The 18,115-nt window shown below is 48.5% G+C and overlaps 1 protein-coding gene across 2 annotated transcripts in view; it reads left to right on the top strand.

The window, feature by feature from the left end:
- Window positions 1-13,091, top strand: part of LINGO1 (leucine rich repeat and Ig domain containing 1) — a 75,622-nt gene extending 62,531 nt beyond the window's left edge. For both annotated transcript variants that reach the window (XM_035112587.3, XM_088657212.1), the window contains exon 2: window positions 10,801-13,091. In XM_035112587.3, coding sequence (XP_034968478.1) covers window positions 10,801-12,657 — 1,857 coding nt within the window. In that variant the 3' untranslated portion in view covers window positions 12,658-13,091. The remainder of the gene's footprint in view (window positions 1-10,800) is intronic.
- Window positions 13,092-18,115: the final 5,024 nt, after the last annotated feature.

Here is an 18,115-nt window from a genome sequence, read left to right as displayed (position 1 = left end):
AGTGTTGTTGTTGTTGTTTTTATATGTTGCTTCTGAGCATCTCCAGATAAATGAAGCATACTGTAATAAAAGAAAATGGGGATAATGGCACTTCCCTCCCTTCTGCATACTTTATGAGGATAAATATATTCAAATATATTAATGACACTGAACTTACCAGGGAAGAGCAACACAGACAATAAAGCATTTGGAAGGGATGGTGACAAGTCAGGAGAAGCAGGAAGAAATGTGTACCCTGTTTCTCATATTTTAAGACATACCCATAAAATAAGCCATAGCAGGGTTTTTAAGCATTCAAGGAATATAAGCCATACCCCGAAAATAAGACATAGTGATAGGCGCAGCAGCAATGCCGGCCGCGGCAGGAGGAGGAGGAAAAAAATAAGACATCCCTTGAAAATAAGCCATAGTGTGTTTTTTTGAGGAAAAAATAAATATAAGACATGTCTTATAATATGAGAAACACGGTATGTTGAGCTTTGGAAATGAAGATTAAGAAGGGAGAAGAGGAAGGTAATGGCTTTTGCACATCAAAGGGAAAGATGGAACAAAGATGGTTTGCTATTGTCAGGGGGAGGGAGAGACAAAAGTCATTCGATTTATAAAATCAGGGTCAGAAAGGATCAAAAGGCCACTTAATTTAATCCCCTGATGTGAGTCAGGATCATCTAACCACGCTGCACACAAACAGAGTAGCTGCAGAAATTTTGTCTAAAGAGAAACTCGGAGTAATTATTGGGAGTGTTTGTCCTTTGCACGCATAGGAAACAACTGGACATTGAGTAAGACCATTGTTCTGTCTAGCCCAAGGGAGGGGGAAATCGGTTCTGGCACCCAATCCCAATGGGCCATTTGGGCAATTGGGTGAGGTTGCCCACCTCTCAGTCACCTGACATCACAATGACATCAGGCGATATGTTTTTCTTTGCCCAGGCAGTTTTAAATCAAACCGTGTGGGCTAAGACACAGGGGATTCTTTACAACTAAGTTCTCCTCAAAGTTATTGCCGTCCATCTGTCTCGAGAGACAATGGAGTGAACCTCTGGGGATGAAGCCAAACCGTGACATTGGCAGCGCCAAAGGGACCTCCCGGGAGGGCAAGTGTGGGCAGGGTGGATTGCGATCCTGGGCTGCCCAGATGAAAAGAGACCATTCTCAGACTCACTGAGGGGGCCCAAAAGAGAGCAGATCAAGATGTTGAGCCTCAGCTTGGCTGCAGGTATTGCCAGAAGGAGGTGTAGAAGGTGCCATCCAACCACCTTAGGGACTCCAGTCTGGATTTGTGGAGGGTTTACTTCTTAGCCTTTTCTTTCCCCCAAGATGTCCTGCAAGGCAGTGGGGGGTTTAGGATCAGAGTTTACCTTCTCCCAGGTTGGCATTGCCACTTCTGCCCCACCCTAGAACATACAGAAACTGCCTTCTTGACTGTTGGATCCTCTCTTGGTCTTGTAGCTTGAAGCCATTGGTTCGAGTCCTTTACCCTCCAGAGCAGGAGAAAAAAGCTTCTTCCCTCTTCCATGTGACAGACTTTATATATTTGAAGGTGGCTATCATATCTTTTCCCAGCCGCCTCTTTTCCAGGCTAAACAGGCCCAGCTCCCTCAACCATTCCTCATAAGGCTGTGTGATTTTTGTGAGAATCTGGCATTCCTCAGATGAATCATCTGAAAGCACAAGCCTTGTAATATCAAGAGGCAGAGACTGGAGTCTAGTGGCTTCTCTGCTTCCTTTGTCTAATATCCATTTGATGCTCAGCTCTTTACCACAAGGATGTACATGGGATTGTCAGCTCCCAAACTCATCTAAATAAGGCAGGATGTTCATGGATATAATGAGGTGTAGCCTCTCCAGTCTCGGCCTAATTAGACCCCTTAGACTGTGCTTTCTTTTGCCAGAGATGCTTCCGCTCCTCTCTCCTCCTTTCTCAATGCTTTCTCAGCAAGATCACAAGTACAGTGAATGGGATGCCAAAGGAGAATAACAATGAAGACAGAGAGAACAATAGCAGAGGTTTTGCAAGTGTCCCAGTGCCGCTAAGCATGTCAACATTGTACATCTGCTGTGGCTAGGAAGGGGCAGATATGTCAAGGTCACCTTTTTCTTTTTACAGTTTTACGTTCAGGCCTCTCCATTTCAGCATCAGTTTGCCCATTTTTATTTTTATTTTTTTAGTCCTTATGGAAATCCTTCCTTTTATTGCGGATTTCTCCATATATATTTTTGCATGCAATTTCCCTTGACACACTTTGGAACTCCCTGCCTATTGACATCAGGCAGGCTCCTTTGCTATACTCTTTCTGAAGCCTGCTAAAAACATTTTTTCTTAGACAAGCCCACCCAGACATGTAGAATGTGTCAGTTTATTGCTGATTTTATTTAAATTTTTGAATGTTTAAAACAGTTGTTTTAAACAGTTCTTTTTATTGATAATTTTATTGTTTTATTCTTTGTGTAAACTACTTTGAGGGTGTAAAAAACTCAAGTGATGTATAAATTTTATGAAATAAATTTGCAAAACCATTTCCCCTGACGTAATGCATTTGTGCATGATACTTGCACTAATATATGCTTGTATAGGCACACTTCACCCTTGTAGACAAGCCATTTGGAACACACAACTTGGCTGGAAAACTGCAATGAAAATTTGGAGAAGTGCAAATTTTGAACAATTGCCAAGTTTCCGTTCTAAGATTGTTTCAGAAAGTGTGAATTAGGTAACTTTGCCTTTAAATGCAAACTGGATTGACTTTCTCCCCCCCCCTTCCCTAGCCATGGCAAAACAAGGCTTTAAAGATGCTAGAGGCCTACCTGCTGTAGAGATTGTAGTCACAATTACAGGCACATTTATTAATTGTCTGGGATGATCTTTTTCTTTGTCTTGGCTAATTCCAAGAAGGTGTCTGTTTGTTCTTTTCCCTTTTCGAAAGCAAAAGAAGTTTAATCAGGTTTGTGCAAAGCAACACCCACTTATCTGGAAAATAAATGTCCCCAGTGAATATCACAAGAACAGAAGGTGCTAAACTGAAACAGATATTCCTCTTGCTCCTTTGGGATGAGAAGTAGGTGAGAGGTTGCTGCTTGCTGCACCCCATCTGTTGCTCCAGAGGATTAAACCAAGTGAGATGTTGATTCAGCTGCTTGCAGAAAGCGGTGATGCCTTTGGAGGGTTTTCTGGCTCTCCCAGCTGCATCTCATGGGCGATCAGTTGGGTCCCCCCAACTCAGAAGCGTGTTGGCTTGGGAATGGCTCTTAAACGGAGATGCCTCCTTAGAAAGGCAGGAGACCTGTAGCATAGGAGGAAGAAGCTTCTCACAGATGGCTCCCAATTTAAACCTTGGTTGGAGTGGGAAATACAAGTGTCAGCCAACCAGTATATGAGTGAGTTATAATCCCAGTTTCTTCAGTATATAACTTTCATGCAGGGACCGAGAACCTGTGGCCTTCCAGGAATTGTGGGACTCCTTCAACTCCCCTCACCCCCAGTCAGCATCCCCAGTGACCAATCATCTTCCATCCGATGAAGGCTCATGCCAGGGGGCATTGGGGTCAGTCTGCTTCCAGGAGGTGCATTTCTTGTATTACCAAGTGGGGGGAAGGGGGTGAGATGTAAAAACGCCTGGGGCCCTGAGACCCTCAAAATAAAATCTGAGCAAAATTGGTGAAGCAACAAAAACAAAGTTTTATTGATTACATATATGTTTCTTGCAAGAATCGGGTGTCCCAAAAGCAGGAACACCCAATTTCAGAAAAACACAAGTTTATATCACCTTCCCCCGAGCAAAAAGGTCCCTCCCCTGTCCCCCATTGGCTGGGGGTGCACAAGGGTTACAGCCTATCACGACCGCCTAATTAAAAAATTAAACTCTCATCCCCTGTTGACATCTCCCATTCCTCTAAATCAGGGGTAGGCAACCTAAGGCCTGGGGGCCAGATGCGGCCCAATCACCTTCTCAATCCAGCCCACGGACGGTCCGGGAGTCAGCGTGTTTTTACATGAGTAGAATGTGTACTTTTATTTAAAATGCATCTCTGAGTTATTTGTGGGGCAAATAAGGTTTCAGGCAAGGAATTCTTCCAGCGCTGCCTGAAGATGCTGGGGGTGGAACCTGGGACCTTTTGCACACAAAGCAGATGCCTTAACACTGAGCTATGACCCTTCTTGTTCTTTATTTCTTTTGCACCCAGCTTGGGTTGGGGAGATGCTGGCATTCTATTTTTAAAACCCCCCATCAAAGTCTGTCCCCACCCTGATCTCTAGAATGATCTAGAATCTAGATCTTTGACCACTAGATGTGCTGAGTGCTGAGTGCACATGCTCAGAATCTGGTGGAATATTCTGAGCCAGAGTCTTTCTGGGGAAATGGGGCTTGACTCTTAGCAGAGCCCAGCTTTTAAGCCTGGACAAATTAATATAGCAAGCCAGAGAGCTCTATGAATTGCAGCAACATCACTAACGCAAAGATATAATTCCCACACGCCTGCCACTGAACATAAGGAGAGCCCTGCTGGACCAGGCCAAAGGTGGTCCACCGAATCCAGCCCTCTGCACTCATAGGGATCCACCAGGCAGGTGTGGATGGGAAGCCCACAGGCAAAGCCCAAGACCAACAGAAACTCAGCCACTTGGGCATCCCACCAGCTGGTATTCAGAGGCATGCTGACTCTCACAGTGGAGGGAGGACATACCCACTGGGTTACTAGCCATGGTCACAGCCTTACCCTTATCTCTCATTTGAGAGAGGGTTTGGGTAACTTAGCCTTAACTGACCTTCTAGATGCTCCATGCAAAATTAGAACAATGGCTTTTTCTTAGCCCTGCTCAACCTCACCATCCTCTGATTCTGGTTTGGCATTTGGACATTTACGGAAAGCACCCAGCTGGCTCTCAAATTTACTCACCAGAATTTTCTGACATTCACCTCAGGATTTGTTAAAAGTTTAAGACAGTCCAGTAAATTGTCAGCATTGACCAAATTTCTTGCTGTAAGACTGGCATGCAACACAAACTGTGTGTGGTTTCTGCATGTCCCTTGGAAGAGCAACTTGACCACAAAGAGCACTGCCAAGGGAGTTATGGAGAAGCAAGATCCAGTTTGGGACTGACCCCGTGAGGAAGGAATTCCATAATTCCATAAAACCATAATTACCTCTTTAGTCTGCATTGGCCAGGACAGCCCTGGTTCACGAGACCTTGGGTTTGGCAGGGGGTTGGAAAACGGACAGATTTGTGGTTTACCCATCACTTCCCAACCTTGCAACTTACAAAAATGTTTGAATAATTTTCAAGGAAGGGAAGGGAAGTTAAGTGCAGGTCATACATTTCTGCAAAATGACACATATAAGCAGACGCTATGAAAGCAATGGTTAGGGTGTATCCAAGAGCCATAAATAGTACTGGGGGAGGGGAGGAGAGTAATGCACAGGAGTAATGCAAAGATGTATCTCCTTACCACTGAAAGTAATGGGTGGCATGCAGTGGTACCTCTGGTTAAGGACTTAATTCATTCCGAAGGTCCATTCTTAACCTGAAACTGTTCTTAAACTGAAGCACCACTTTAGCTAATGGGGCCTCCCGCTGCCGCCAATCTGCTGGCACGCAATTTCTGTTCTCATCCTGAAGCAAAGTTCTTAACCTGAGGTACTATTTCTGGGTTGACAGAGTTTGTAACCTGAAGCGTTTGTAACCTGAGGTACCACTGTATATTCAGAAGCAGCTGTAAATAGTATTAGCCAAAGCAAACACTGAGCACCTGAGTGGAAGTGTCATAGCGTGTGATATTAAGGGATGCAAACCTTTGTAACAGCTGGGGCAACATTTAAAAAAGAAAAGACAATGGAGGCAAGGGCGCTGCTAGCCGCTTTGGCACCCGGGGCGTCAAAGCGGAGGCACCGCTCCGCAGCGTCGTGACATCACGACGCACAGGCGTGACGCCCCTCGCTGGCACGCCCCTCGCCTCCATCCAGGGAGAGCTCGTGCTGCAGCAGGAAGGGAGAGCGCGCGTTGGCTGAGCAAGCCCTGCAGCGCCTAGCGAGGTTTTCGCCAGGCAGCTGCCGGGACCAGCTTGCTCCCTCTGCTGATGCGTGCTCTCCCTTCCTGCTGCCGCGCTCTCTCCCTGGGCCAGCGGGGCAACGCTTGTGACACCCCTTGCTGGCCCGCCCCTCGACTCCGTCCAGGGAGAGAGCACGGCAGCAGGAAGGGAGAGAGCACGGCAGCAGGGGGAGCAAGCCGGTCCCTGCAGCCGCCCGACGAAAACCTCGCTAGGTGCTGCAGGGGTTTGCTCAGCCAACACGAGCTCTCCCTGCTGTGATGCACACTCTCCCTGGACAGAGGCAGGCCAGCGAGGGGCGTCACCCCACCCACAAGCGTGATGCCACCTCGCATGCGTTTTGAGGTGGGGCGCGTGTTTTGGGGGTGGGCAGCCGTGATGGCGCCCCTGGGATCGCGCCACTCGGGGCGGCCCGCCCCCACCGCCCCTATCTTCCTATGCCCCTGGATGGAGGCACCAGAAGCAATGTGACAGGAGGTTTCAGCAACCCTCTAGCAAGGCGATGGGCTTGTTTATGGCAGGGAAGGAAAGGCTGCTTTGACAGAGCCATAACTTCTCCCAAATAACTTTATGTATCAGATGCAGTGCCTTCGCTTGGCCGGGATTCTTGGTGGCTCAGCTCTCTCCTTTCTCATTTGCCTTTCAAATGGACTTGCCTCTCTCTGGGAGCAGCGCATGAGTAGCATGTGAGAAATCAGTGACTCCGGGAAGCTGAGTTTAGCATGTGTTAAACTGCTTGGAGGAAAGGACTCTTGATGGCTAGTAGCCAGGGTGGCTCTGCTCTGAATGTACCACATGCTGGAAAGCACAGGAGAGGAGAGGAGAGGGCTCTTGTGCTCGAGTCCTGCTTGCAGGTTTCCCACAGAAATCTGTGAAAAGAGGATGCAGGACTAAATGTACCACTGCCCTGACCCAGCAGGTTATTCGTGTGTTTGTACTCTAGCCTAGTAACAGCAAAGAAGCCAGAAGAGCAATCCACAGTACAACAACATTTCATAATTTAAAATTAGGGTATCCTTGAACCTTAGCTTTGGAAACATAATGCAGAACACTTCTAGCAAAAATCCCTCAAGTCATTGCATTTGTCAAATTGCTTACTTCTTAGAATTGAGAATGTCTTCTCTCTCTTTCTCGGAAGGAAAAGATCTACATCCTATTTTAAGCTGATAAAGCTGCTCATTTCCCGTGAGATTGAGCTTGAATCTGTAAAATACCATTTGAATACAGAACTCCATTCAAACAGGAGCAGAATGAGAAAGCCCACGCAAGCCACCTTGGCTGCAAAGAAGTGGGCCCCATAAATGCAATAGCCACAGCCTTACTGACCTCAGGGGCCTGTCTCTTAATTTGCATTCCTGCTGCTTCACTTCTGCCAATAAATTCCTGGTGCAGCACACAATTCTAACTTGCTTCCTGCAGAGTTTATGAGCAGCATTCTGCGCCTCTGATAATTTCAGGGCTGTTAACAAATAAAAGGGATGTTTGGAAGAGCCCCACCAGCCATTCAGTCTGAAACTGCACAGTCCAGAATATGGGACAATTGATCAATATATTCCAAGATATAGGTGGAACTTGCTTTCTTTAGCCGATGCAGGAAACCACAGAACGGGTAAGAAACAGAGCTGATAGGATTTCCATGAGTGCAACACACACACACCCCATGACTGTGAGTGGGGAGAATGATTTCACCCAATATTCCCCTCCTCTGAAGGAGGAGCAAAGACCTGTGCGATGTGTCCCCGAGTACAGGACATGCTCTGTGCATCCATGGAGGGGAAGGGCGGAATGCCCCTCCTAGACCTCTCTAGCTCCAACACTGCCACCCTCCCACCTTACTTTGCAGTATGGAGGGCATGAGGATGCCAAGGCCTCCAGGGGTAGCTGGACTCGAACTACCACCATCCCTGGCTAATGCCTGGGGCAAATGATCCCCGTGTGCTTCTGGACAGGCACTTAATTTGCCAATGGATTGTTGCTAACACAAACGGATCATTGGGCATAGTTTTTTTGTTTTGTTTTGTTTTGTAACTTACTGGATTTTCCTCCAAAAGGGCAAATCCAGATTGAATTGGGGGGGGGGGAGAGAGAGAGACAACACAGGGTTGGCATTTTGATGTTAATAACATTGTGGAGCATTCAGAGCAATGCCCACAGCTCATGGAGTACAGCATGGCACCATCTGGAAAACTTAGCACAGGCTTCCTCAACCTCGACCCTCCAGATGTTTTTGGCCTACAACTCCCATGATCCATAGCTAGCAGGACCAGTGGTCAGGGATGATGGGAATTGTAGTCTCAAAACATCTGGAGGACCAAGGTTGATGAAGCCTGTCTTAGCAGATCAGATTGTTATTATTAATGTTTGATGTTTCATTATGTTTTCATATGTGTTGGAAGCCGCCCAGGGTGGCTGGAGCTGGAGTCCAGATGCTGTTTGGTCACCAACTCCCAACAACCCAAACCAGCATGGCCAGTGGTCATGGAGGAGGGGAGGAACATCTGGTGGATGCTTGGTCTACCACCTTGTTCGCTTAAAGGGGTCCATTGGCTCTTAACTTCTCCAAGGCAGTTGAAGATGGCTTCCGGGGGGGGGGGGGGAGAGAAGGTTGTGTGTGTCATCCATTTGCCTGCTAAGCTAGGAGCTGTCATCATTCATATGCATCTCAGCTCTGTAGTGGGGATTTCATTAGTGGAGCCTGTTATCCTAATATATGAGTAGGCTGCAAAGCAATCCCTCAGCACTTGCTGGCAGGGCTGGGCAATAACTGGTTTTCAACATTGCGATAAGGAAGGAATTACCAGTATGCAGAGGCAAACAGGACAATGTTGTGGCAACTGCTACAGAAGCCTGTGGTGACTCGCGGCAGTGACAAGAGGTGATGGCAGTAGCGGCATCCTGAGAGGCCTTCCGGTGGCGACAGCAGATGGTGGGAATAGTAGTGGAAGCCTGCAAGGCCTCGTGGTGATACAAGCAGTGGGGCTTGTGAGGCCTCGCTGTGGTGGCAAAATGTGGCAGTGGCCTGCAAGTCCTCCTGGTGGTAGTGGGAGGCAGTGGCAGAAGCTGTGGCAGCCTGCCTCACCGAGGCCTTGCAGCCCGCCTCTGCTTCTGCCAGCATGTCCTGCTGCCACTGCAAGGCCTCGCAGGCTGCTACAATTGTCACCGCTATGAAAAGATCTTTCAGCTGTCATTGCCTTTGCCACCATACCTGCCAAGTCTCCCGCTGAAAAATGCGGGAGCAGCAGCGGCACAGCTCCGGAAGTTGCGTAGAAGCAACTTCTGGGGCCGCTCTTCCCATGTGTGGGCACTGGCCGCCGGGCATGCGTAGAAGCGACTTCCGGTGGCACTCTGCCTGATTTTCGGTGCCCACACATGGGAAGAGCGGCACCCAAAATGGAGGCTCCCTGGCAGGTAGGAAATCCAGGGGATTTCTGGGATTTTTCTTCATTTGGAAGAACAGCGGGAAACAGATTAAAATCTGGGGGTTTCCCGCAAAAAACAGGATACTTGGCAGCTAAGCATTGCCAGTGCCACAAGGCCTTGCAAGCCGCCACTACTGCTGCCACCACAACAAGGCCTCGCAAGCTGCTGCTGCTTCTCCCCCCCCCCAGTTTGTTGATTCTGCCACCACCAGGCTTCTACTGCTTCTGCCTCCTAACAGGCCTGCTGGCAGCCTGGCAGTCCCAGATTATTTGTATTCTCTATGACTCCTGACCGATTGTCCTGAATACCACCATTGGTAGCCAAGCCCTGAACCGAAAGTCTCATTTGGGTGCATTTTGGCTTCCCTGCTGATGAAACTGAGTGTGTGATGATTGATAATATTGTCATTTATCCGTTTTAGACCCCCTAAGTAGTAACCGTTGCCTGGACATCATCCTGTTTGCCTCTGTATAGTCCCATCATTATTGTGGTAGATTGCAATGTTTAGTAGGTGATATTGTGATGTTTAGCTGGCGATAGCATTGAAGTGTTTAGGTTATATTATGAAACAATTATCACAATGTGAACTTCAAACCGGTTTTGGAGGATATATCCATATATTACCCAGTCCTACTTGCCAGGTTTGTAGGCTGCAGCTTTGGGGGAGTTTTGGAAAGGAGAGAGCGAACGACCTCCTTGTTGCCATTGGGTTTGCGTTCCAATGAGTTTCACAGGATCCCCTTGATCTGGCAAAGGATATTAACAGCCGCTTTCCCCTCATGGCCATGCAGCTAAACCTGAACTGCCCTGGCAGAGTCCCTGCCTCCCTCCTAGTTCCACAGCCTAAAAGATGCTGGTGCTTCACAAATAAGGTTTGGGATTGGGTGGTTTGATCCTTGCCAGTGAACCTCAGGAGGACATTGGTCAAGTCTCCCCCTGCTTCTGGTGTAGTTTGGAGTAGGGGGAAGTCAAGCCCACCTAAGGCTTACTGATCTCAGGCCCCAAACCCCACTTCCCCCAAAATGTGCTAAGATCTTTTTCCACACCACAAATGGCCTATTGCCCCCAAATAATTCCAAGAGCATGCCTAAGAATCAATTGCAGGGGGCAAGCACTACAGCATGCAGAGGTGTTTTTGTGTAGCCTGTTTGAATGTGCCATCAAGTTCAGTGGGTAGCTAGCTCCTCTGCTAGCAGTCTGCAAGGAGTTGTGGGTTTTAAAAACATTGCCTCCCCATCAACTCTCTCAGGTTTTTTTGTGGATATCAACAGGATCATGTCTTCTTCACGTCCATTCTGTTTCTAACACCTCCTCTTGTTTCTCTTGCCTGCAGGTGAAAGATAGGATGGTGGTGGGCAAGGTGAGCATGTATAGCCCAATCCTGGCCTGCTGGCAGCCCATTCTCATCTTGATGTTGGGATCCATCCTCTCAGGCTCTGCCACTGGTTGCCCACCCCGCTGTGACTGTTCTGCCCAGGAGCGCTCGGTGCTGTGCCACCGGAAGCGGTTCCTGGCTGTCCCTGAGGGCATCCCCACAGAGACAAAGCTCTTGGACCTGGGGAAAAACCGCATCAAGACTCTCAACCAGGATGAATTTGCCAATTTTCCTCACTTGGAGGAGCTGGAGTTAAACGAGAACATTATCAGTGCCATTGAGCCGGGGGCTTTCAATAACCTTTTCAACCTCAGGACTCTGGGTCTCAGGAGCAACAGGCTCAAACTCATCCCACTCGGGGTGTTCACTGGACTCAGCAATCTCACCAAGTTGGACATTAGCGAGAACAAAATTGTGATCCTCCTGGATTATATGTTCCAGGACTTGTACAATCTGAAGTCTTTGGAGGTTGGGGACAATGACCTGGTCTACATCTCCCACCGGGCCTTCAGCGGCCTCAACAGCTTAGAGCAGCTGACTTTGGAAAAATGCAACCTGACGTCCATCCCCACAGAAGCTCTCTCTCACTTACACGGTTTGATTGTGCTGCAGTTGCGCCACCTGAACATCAACGCCATCAGGGATTACTCGTTTAAGAGGCTCTACAGACTCAAGGTCCTGGAGATTTCACACTGGCCCTACTTAGATACCATGACCTCCAACTGCCTCTACGGGCTGAACTTGACATCCTTGTCCATCACCCACTGCAACCTGACTTCCATCCCTTACGTCTCCTTGAGGCACTTGGTTTATCTCAGGTTCCTGAACCTGTCCTACAACCCCATCACCACTATCGAAGGCTCCATGCTTCACGATCTACTCAGGCTTCAGGAGATACAGCTGGTTGGTGGCCAGCTCACCATGGTGGAACCGTACGCTTTCCGGGGCCTGAACTACTTGCGCATTTTGAACGTTTCAGGGAACCTCCTGAGCACCTTGGAAGAGTCAGCCTTCCACTCCGTGGGGAACCTGGAGACTCTCATCATAGACAACAACCCTCTGGCCTGCGACTGCCGGCTTCTCTGGATTTTCCGCCGCCGCTGGAGGCTCAATTTCAACAAGCGCCAGCCCACCTGTGCAACCCCTGAATTTGTCCAAGGCAAAGAGTTCAAGGATTTCTCTGAGGCACTCCTGCCCAACTACTTCATCTGCCGCCGGTCCCGGATAAGGGACCGCAAGCCCCAGCAGATCTTTGTGGACGAGGGCCACACGGTCCAGTTCATCTGCCGGGCGGATGGAGACCCACCTCCGACCATCATGTGGCTCTCGCCGAGGAAGCACCTCATCTCTACCAAAACCAATGGGCGGCTCACTGTCTTCCCTGATGGCACTCTTGAGGTGCGCTATGCCCAGATCCAAGACAACGGCACCTACCTATGCATCGCCAGCAATGCAGGCGGCAATGACACCATGCTGGCCCACCTGCACGTCCGCAGCTACTCCCCCGACTGGCCCCACCAGCCCAACAAGACCTTCGCTTTCATCTCCAACCAGCCCAACGAGAGTGATGCCAACAGCACGCGACCCACGGTGCCTTTCCCCTTTGACATCAAGACCCTCATCATTGCCACCACGATGGGCTTCATCTCCTTCCTGGGGGTCGTCCTCTTCTGCCTGGTGCTCCTCTTCCTTTGGAGCCGGGGCAAAGGCAATACCAAGCACAACATTGAAATTGAGTACGTCCCGCGCAAATCCGATGCCGGCATCAGCTCTGCCCCGGATGCGCCACGCAAGTTCAACATGAAAATGATCTGAGGAAGGGAGAGGGAGAGGGAGCAATGGCTGGAACTCAGTAATGAGAGGCGTGTGTGTGTTTTTTAATAAAAAAGATTTAATAATAAAGAGATCCAGTTCAAGAAACATGCAAACCTCTCTTCTCTCCACCCAGCTGCCCACCCTCCTTCTGTGGCCCACAATCCTGAATCACTTCCCTCTTGACCTCTTTGGGGGGGTGGAGGTGTTCTGCCGACGTCTCCAGAACTTCCCATGTTTGTAGGACCTACTCTGACAGACTCCGGTGTCAATCCTAACAATGACAGGAAATGCAACAAGAATTCAAAACAACAATTGATTTAAAAAAGAAAGTTACGAACTTCCTCTGTAACTTTGATTTCAATAATTATGGATTTTTATGAAAACTTGAAATAATAATAAAAAAACTATTTCCTATAGATAGTTGGAATGCAAAATCTTGACTTCTTGATCTGTCCACTTTCATTTCTGGCTTTTGCTTGCTTTACTGTTATTTTTAATGCTTCTCTAGGATTGGCTCTGATTGACCTGGGGTTGCAAGCAGATGCAAAAAGGAGGCCTTGCTCCTGCACCTTCAATAGCAAAGGGCATCGCTTCCAGTGCTGCTCTTATACCTTTCTGTCTATGCACTATGCAAGGTGAGGTGGTTAATCAAAGCGATAACATTTCAGGCCCTGCTACCTCTGACTGCAGATGGGGACATCCTGTTTTTAAATGCTCACCCAAGTTTGTTGGATTTTTTTAAAAAAATCCCTACTCAGGGTTTGAGAACCTGTAGCCCTCCAGCTATTCTTGGAGTCTAGCCAGCATGCCCAATGGTGAGGGATGATGGGAGACTGAGGGTCACAGATTACTCTCCCCATGCTGGATGGGCACACAAGGAAAAGAGACACATTGAGCGTTAGTCCCTGGTGTGCTTGTCTCTTGTATATAGAAAACTTTCTCTGAGGTGTCGAGAGCATTCAGGTCTATGGCACACCCCATTGGCAGCTGGCCTAGAGTGTACATTGCCATTCAAATGGTGTGTGTGTGCCACATCCTGTGATCAATTATGTGGGTGGGGCTTACCTGCCCCCCCCCCAATATTTTATTCAAGTTGGCACCCCTAGCATGCAGAAGTTCCCAGGTCCAGTCCTCCAGCATTTCTGGTTGTTGTTATTATTAGTTAACTAAATTTGCATACTGCCCTATACCCGCAGGTCTCAGGTAGGATCAGGTAGCAGTAAAAGGAGCAACTTCTCTCTTCCTGCCCCTAGGGAACTGCTGCCAGTCAGAGTAGACAGTCATGGCTAGAAGGAACCCCCAAGTTGACCTTGTATTAGGCCAGGCATAGGCAAACTCAGCCCTCCAGATGTTTTGGGACTACAACTCCCATCATCCCTAGCTAACAGGACCAGTGGTCAGGGATGATGGGAGTTGTAGTCTCAAAACATCTGGAGGGTTAAGTTTGCCTATGCCTGTATTAGGCAGCTTCTTAAGCTCCCTTCAGATAAGCATAGTAAGAGGCTTTATATCGCATTAGACCATCTAACCCAATAGTCTATACTGACTGGCAGTGACCCTCCAGGATTTCAGACAAGGGGCCTTCCTTTCTCTGCTGGAGACACTGGGGATTCAACCCAGGATCTTCTGCATGCAAAGCAGACGCTCAACCACTGAGCTAAGGTTCCCTTGCAATCCTCGGTATGCCTGTTCAGAAGTCAGCCTTACCAAGTTAAATGGACCTACAGTACAGCTAAGTGTGCTTAAGACTGCAGCTCTACAGATGAAGCCTTTTCAATATATGTGTTGATGTGGAGGAACAATTGTGTGGGTGAATATGAGCAGGGGCTACATGTGCATTGCTTCCCCCCCCCCCCGCTTCCTCTGCTGGCATGTGACAGCCCCAAGCCCAAAGTTGGCCAAAAGGAATGTGGCCTTTGGGCAGAAAAAGTTTCCCTATCCCTGTTATATGTCTACTCAAATGCAAGCCAGTTTGGATTTCAGTGGACTTACTTCCAGGTAAGTGAGTATAGGATTACAGCATCATTACGTTGCATCTTGGATGCTCAAGAAAGTGAGCAATGCCACTCTGTTGCTGCTGCAGGGGCGGGTGCAAAAGTCTCTCTCTCACACAGGTCATCCTTAATGTTGAATCTGAAGCTGCTGCGCCTTGTGATAAATGGAACTCCTGCATTCTCAGCCGTACATCCAGCAGCCTCTCTTTATCAGCTCCGCTCTGTTTGTCAATGCCAGGTAGTCCTGCTCACTGAGTTAATTGAACCAGGTGCCCTTTTCCTATGGAGAGCAGAGTTCTTTTTCAAGAAAATGAAAACAACCAAGGGCCTTTCTGTCCATTCTTCTCCATTAGAGCATTGCCTGTTTGGCATCTATTTACATTTCAGACCTGCAGTATCTGGATGCCAGTGAGCACCCTGCTAGCTATGAATGACTAAGCTGGCTCCAAGAGGATGCTAAGGAAAACAAGGCTGTTACTCTTGCTCTGTCCCCATTGATAAACACAGCAGCAGAGATGGAAGTGAAACAGTAGCTCATGTTTTTTTAACGGGGGGGGGGAGAGAGAGAGCTAGATAATTCACAGAGACCACTGTCAAGGATGTCCTTGACATCAGGTGAAACAAATCTCATGGTTGAGATCTATCTTGTGTTTGCACTGGTGGCGAAGGCAAGATTCATATATTTTTGCAGGAAGCCCAGTGATGGCTTTATACTCCTATTCCCTGGGCTGTTAGTTAATATTAAAAAGCAGAAGCCGAAGATAGCTATACATCAGGAAGTGTGCTGAGGTACATGAAGTGAGTGTGGCCTTCCAGACTCTCCCCAGGCCACGCCCCTCCCTGCTCCTCAAGCTTCTTCCCTGGAGGGAATGTGTCCTTGAGCTGCGACAATGGCTCTCACCTGTCAGGTGTAGAAACCGCAGCCTCAGATTATAGCCTGTACAAAGGTAAGTCACATCTTCCAGTGGCCCCTACACAATGGCTGCATGTGGACCCTGGAAAGTTGTCCATGAGCAAATGCCGACCTCAGGCTGAAACTAATAGTCCCCGCATGTGGCCTCAAACTTCCTACGCCAGTCCATCCTCCCGAGCACGTTCCCATCTTGCAACGGAAGTCGACATGGAGCTTTGCAGGTTCCAGATTCAGAGCCACCTCCAATGCCTGTCTGATGGGATAACTTTCTCTTTTGTTATTCATTGTTGGTTTATATGTTATAGAACACAAGGAAAAAAGACAATCCTTCAGGCAGTATGAAGTTAAATTTTGGCACTCTCTCCCACAGGAGGCAGGGATGGCCACCAACTTGGGTAGCTTCAAAAGAGGATTAGACAAATTCATGGAGAAGCAGAGGGCTAGGGGTGACTTCTAGTCATGGTGGCTCTGCTCTGCCTCCACAGTTGGAGGCAGCAATGCTTCTGAATCCCAGTTGCTGAAGACCACAGGAGGAGAGAGAGCTCTTGGGGTCAAATCCTGCTTGCTGATTTCATACAGGCATGTGTTTGGCCATGGTGAGAACAGGAGGCTGGACTAGATGGGCCCTTGACCTGATCCAGCAGGCTCTTACTACGATATAGTCCATGTATCTGGCTGCAACACAGGAGTAAATCAAATGGCAGGCGATCAAGTGATGGATGTGACTATCTAAGCCAGCCCTAGCATTCCAAATGATCAATTCCAACAGGTGCCACCTGCAAATCCAGCTCCATTTCTGGTTTTGGAGCTGGAAAAAGTCAGGGCCGTGTGGGGCGGAGTTATGCCTGTGTTGACCTTATAGAAACAACAGGTGTCCGGAGTGGCTGCAGTTCTTCAAGGGGGCAGCCGAGTGGCATCCGCTTGCTACTGTCTGCCCTCCGAGTCTGGTTGCTCCCAAAATAGACCTCTGCCTTTTTTGTGTCTTCATTTGCCATGGCCGTCCGCCTACACCTTCCACAGGGAGTTCCTTCCTGGCAAAACCTTCCTCTGGTTCCCCTTCAACTGTCTAATAATAACTCCCACCGGCTTGCTTCATCCTTGGCAGCTGAGAGCTAGACTCCGATAGCCCCCCTCAGGCCTTTCCTCGGGACTTCAGCTGTCAATGCTGTGGGAGTGCTGGGAATCTGGTGACAGCCGAGCAGGCTTGTAAGAAAAGAAAGAGGCTCACTTGGGTGCAGAAGGGACAAGGTGAGTCCCAAGGGCAGCAGGGCTCGAGACCAAGGGACATCTCACCTACATTAACAGGGTTGGGGCCACCATAGGTGGAAATGTTGCACAAATTCTATAATGGACCCACACCCTGTTGCCTCTTGGCCTCAGAGGGCAACCCCACCCACTTTGGGAACCACTGCTGTAGTACCGGTACTTGACAATTTAGAGCAGGGACTTGGAGCCCTCAGGTGTTGGAACGCAACATCCCTCAGCCCTCAAATGATATATACATATAAAAGGGCATTTGATGTTCTTGACTCCCAGCTGTGCAGCGCCTCCTTTTTCTACTGTTTAGTTTCCTGCATTTGCTTAAAATCAGGAGTTGAGAACCTGTGGCCCTTGAGATGTTGTCGGACTCCAACTCCCATCAGCCAGCAGGGCCAAAGGAGGGAGCAACCTCCAGAGAGCCACAGGTTCATCACTCACTCCAGCTCTAAGTTTGTATAGTCTGCCCACCCTCTCACCTTAAAATAAAACCTCAAAGTTGAGGTTTTGGTGCTAAGTAGATTTTTTTATGCACATCTGTACACATGTCATCCCATTGGTGTGACTTGCACATTGTATCCTACTCTGACTGCCAGAGGCTCTCCAAGGACTCAGAGAGGAATCTGATTCCCTTTGCCTGCAAAGCAGGTGCTCTACTACCCTTTTGATCACGTGAGCACAATTGTTTTCTAGAAGAATTTACTAGGAAAGCTCTACCCCACTCAGCGTACACAGTTCCTAAGTGAGTGTATCCTTTGTCTGAAATGCAGGCCCATAGGTGCTCAACCCGACCATCAGGTTCCATATTGCAGGTTGTGACTGTAATCCCTCCAAATGTTGTCAATCAAGCGACACCTGGTGGGCCAAAGTTTCCTCATCCCTGATCTACATAGAGATCAATAGTGACTAGAGCAGGCATCCCCAAACTGTGGCCCTCCAGATGTTTTGGCCTACAACTCCCATGATCCCTAGCTAACAGGACCAATGGTTGGGGGAGATGGGAATTGTAGTCCAAAACATCTGGAGGGCTGAAGTTTGGGGATGCCTGAGCTAGAGGGTCTGGTGGTCTGACAGCTTAACCCAGGGGTCCCCAAACTAAGGCCCGGGGGCCGGATGCGGCCCAATCGCCTTCTAAATCCAGCCCACTTACGGTCCAGGAATCAGCATGTTTTTACATGAGTAGAATGTGTCCTTTTATTTAAAATGGATCTCTGGGCTATTTATGGGGCCCGCCTGGTGTTTTTACATGAGTAGAATGTGTCCTTTTATTTAAAATGCATCTCTGGGTTATTTG

This window comes from Zootoca vivipara, chromosome Z1 (assembly GCF_965207765.1).
Source record: "Zootoca vivipara chromosome Z1, rZooViv2.hap1.1, whole genome shotgun sequence".
Lineage (NCBI taxonomy): Eukaryota > Metazoa > Chordata > Lepidosauria > Squamata > Lacertidae > Zootoca > Zootoca vivipara.
The sequence above is the reverse complement of the archived record's forward strand: the minus strand, read 5'-3'. Positions and strand labels throughout refer to the sequence as shown.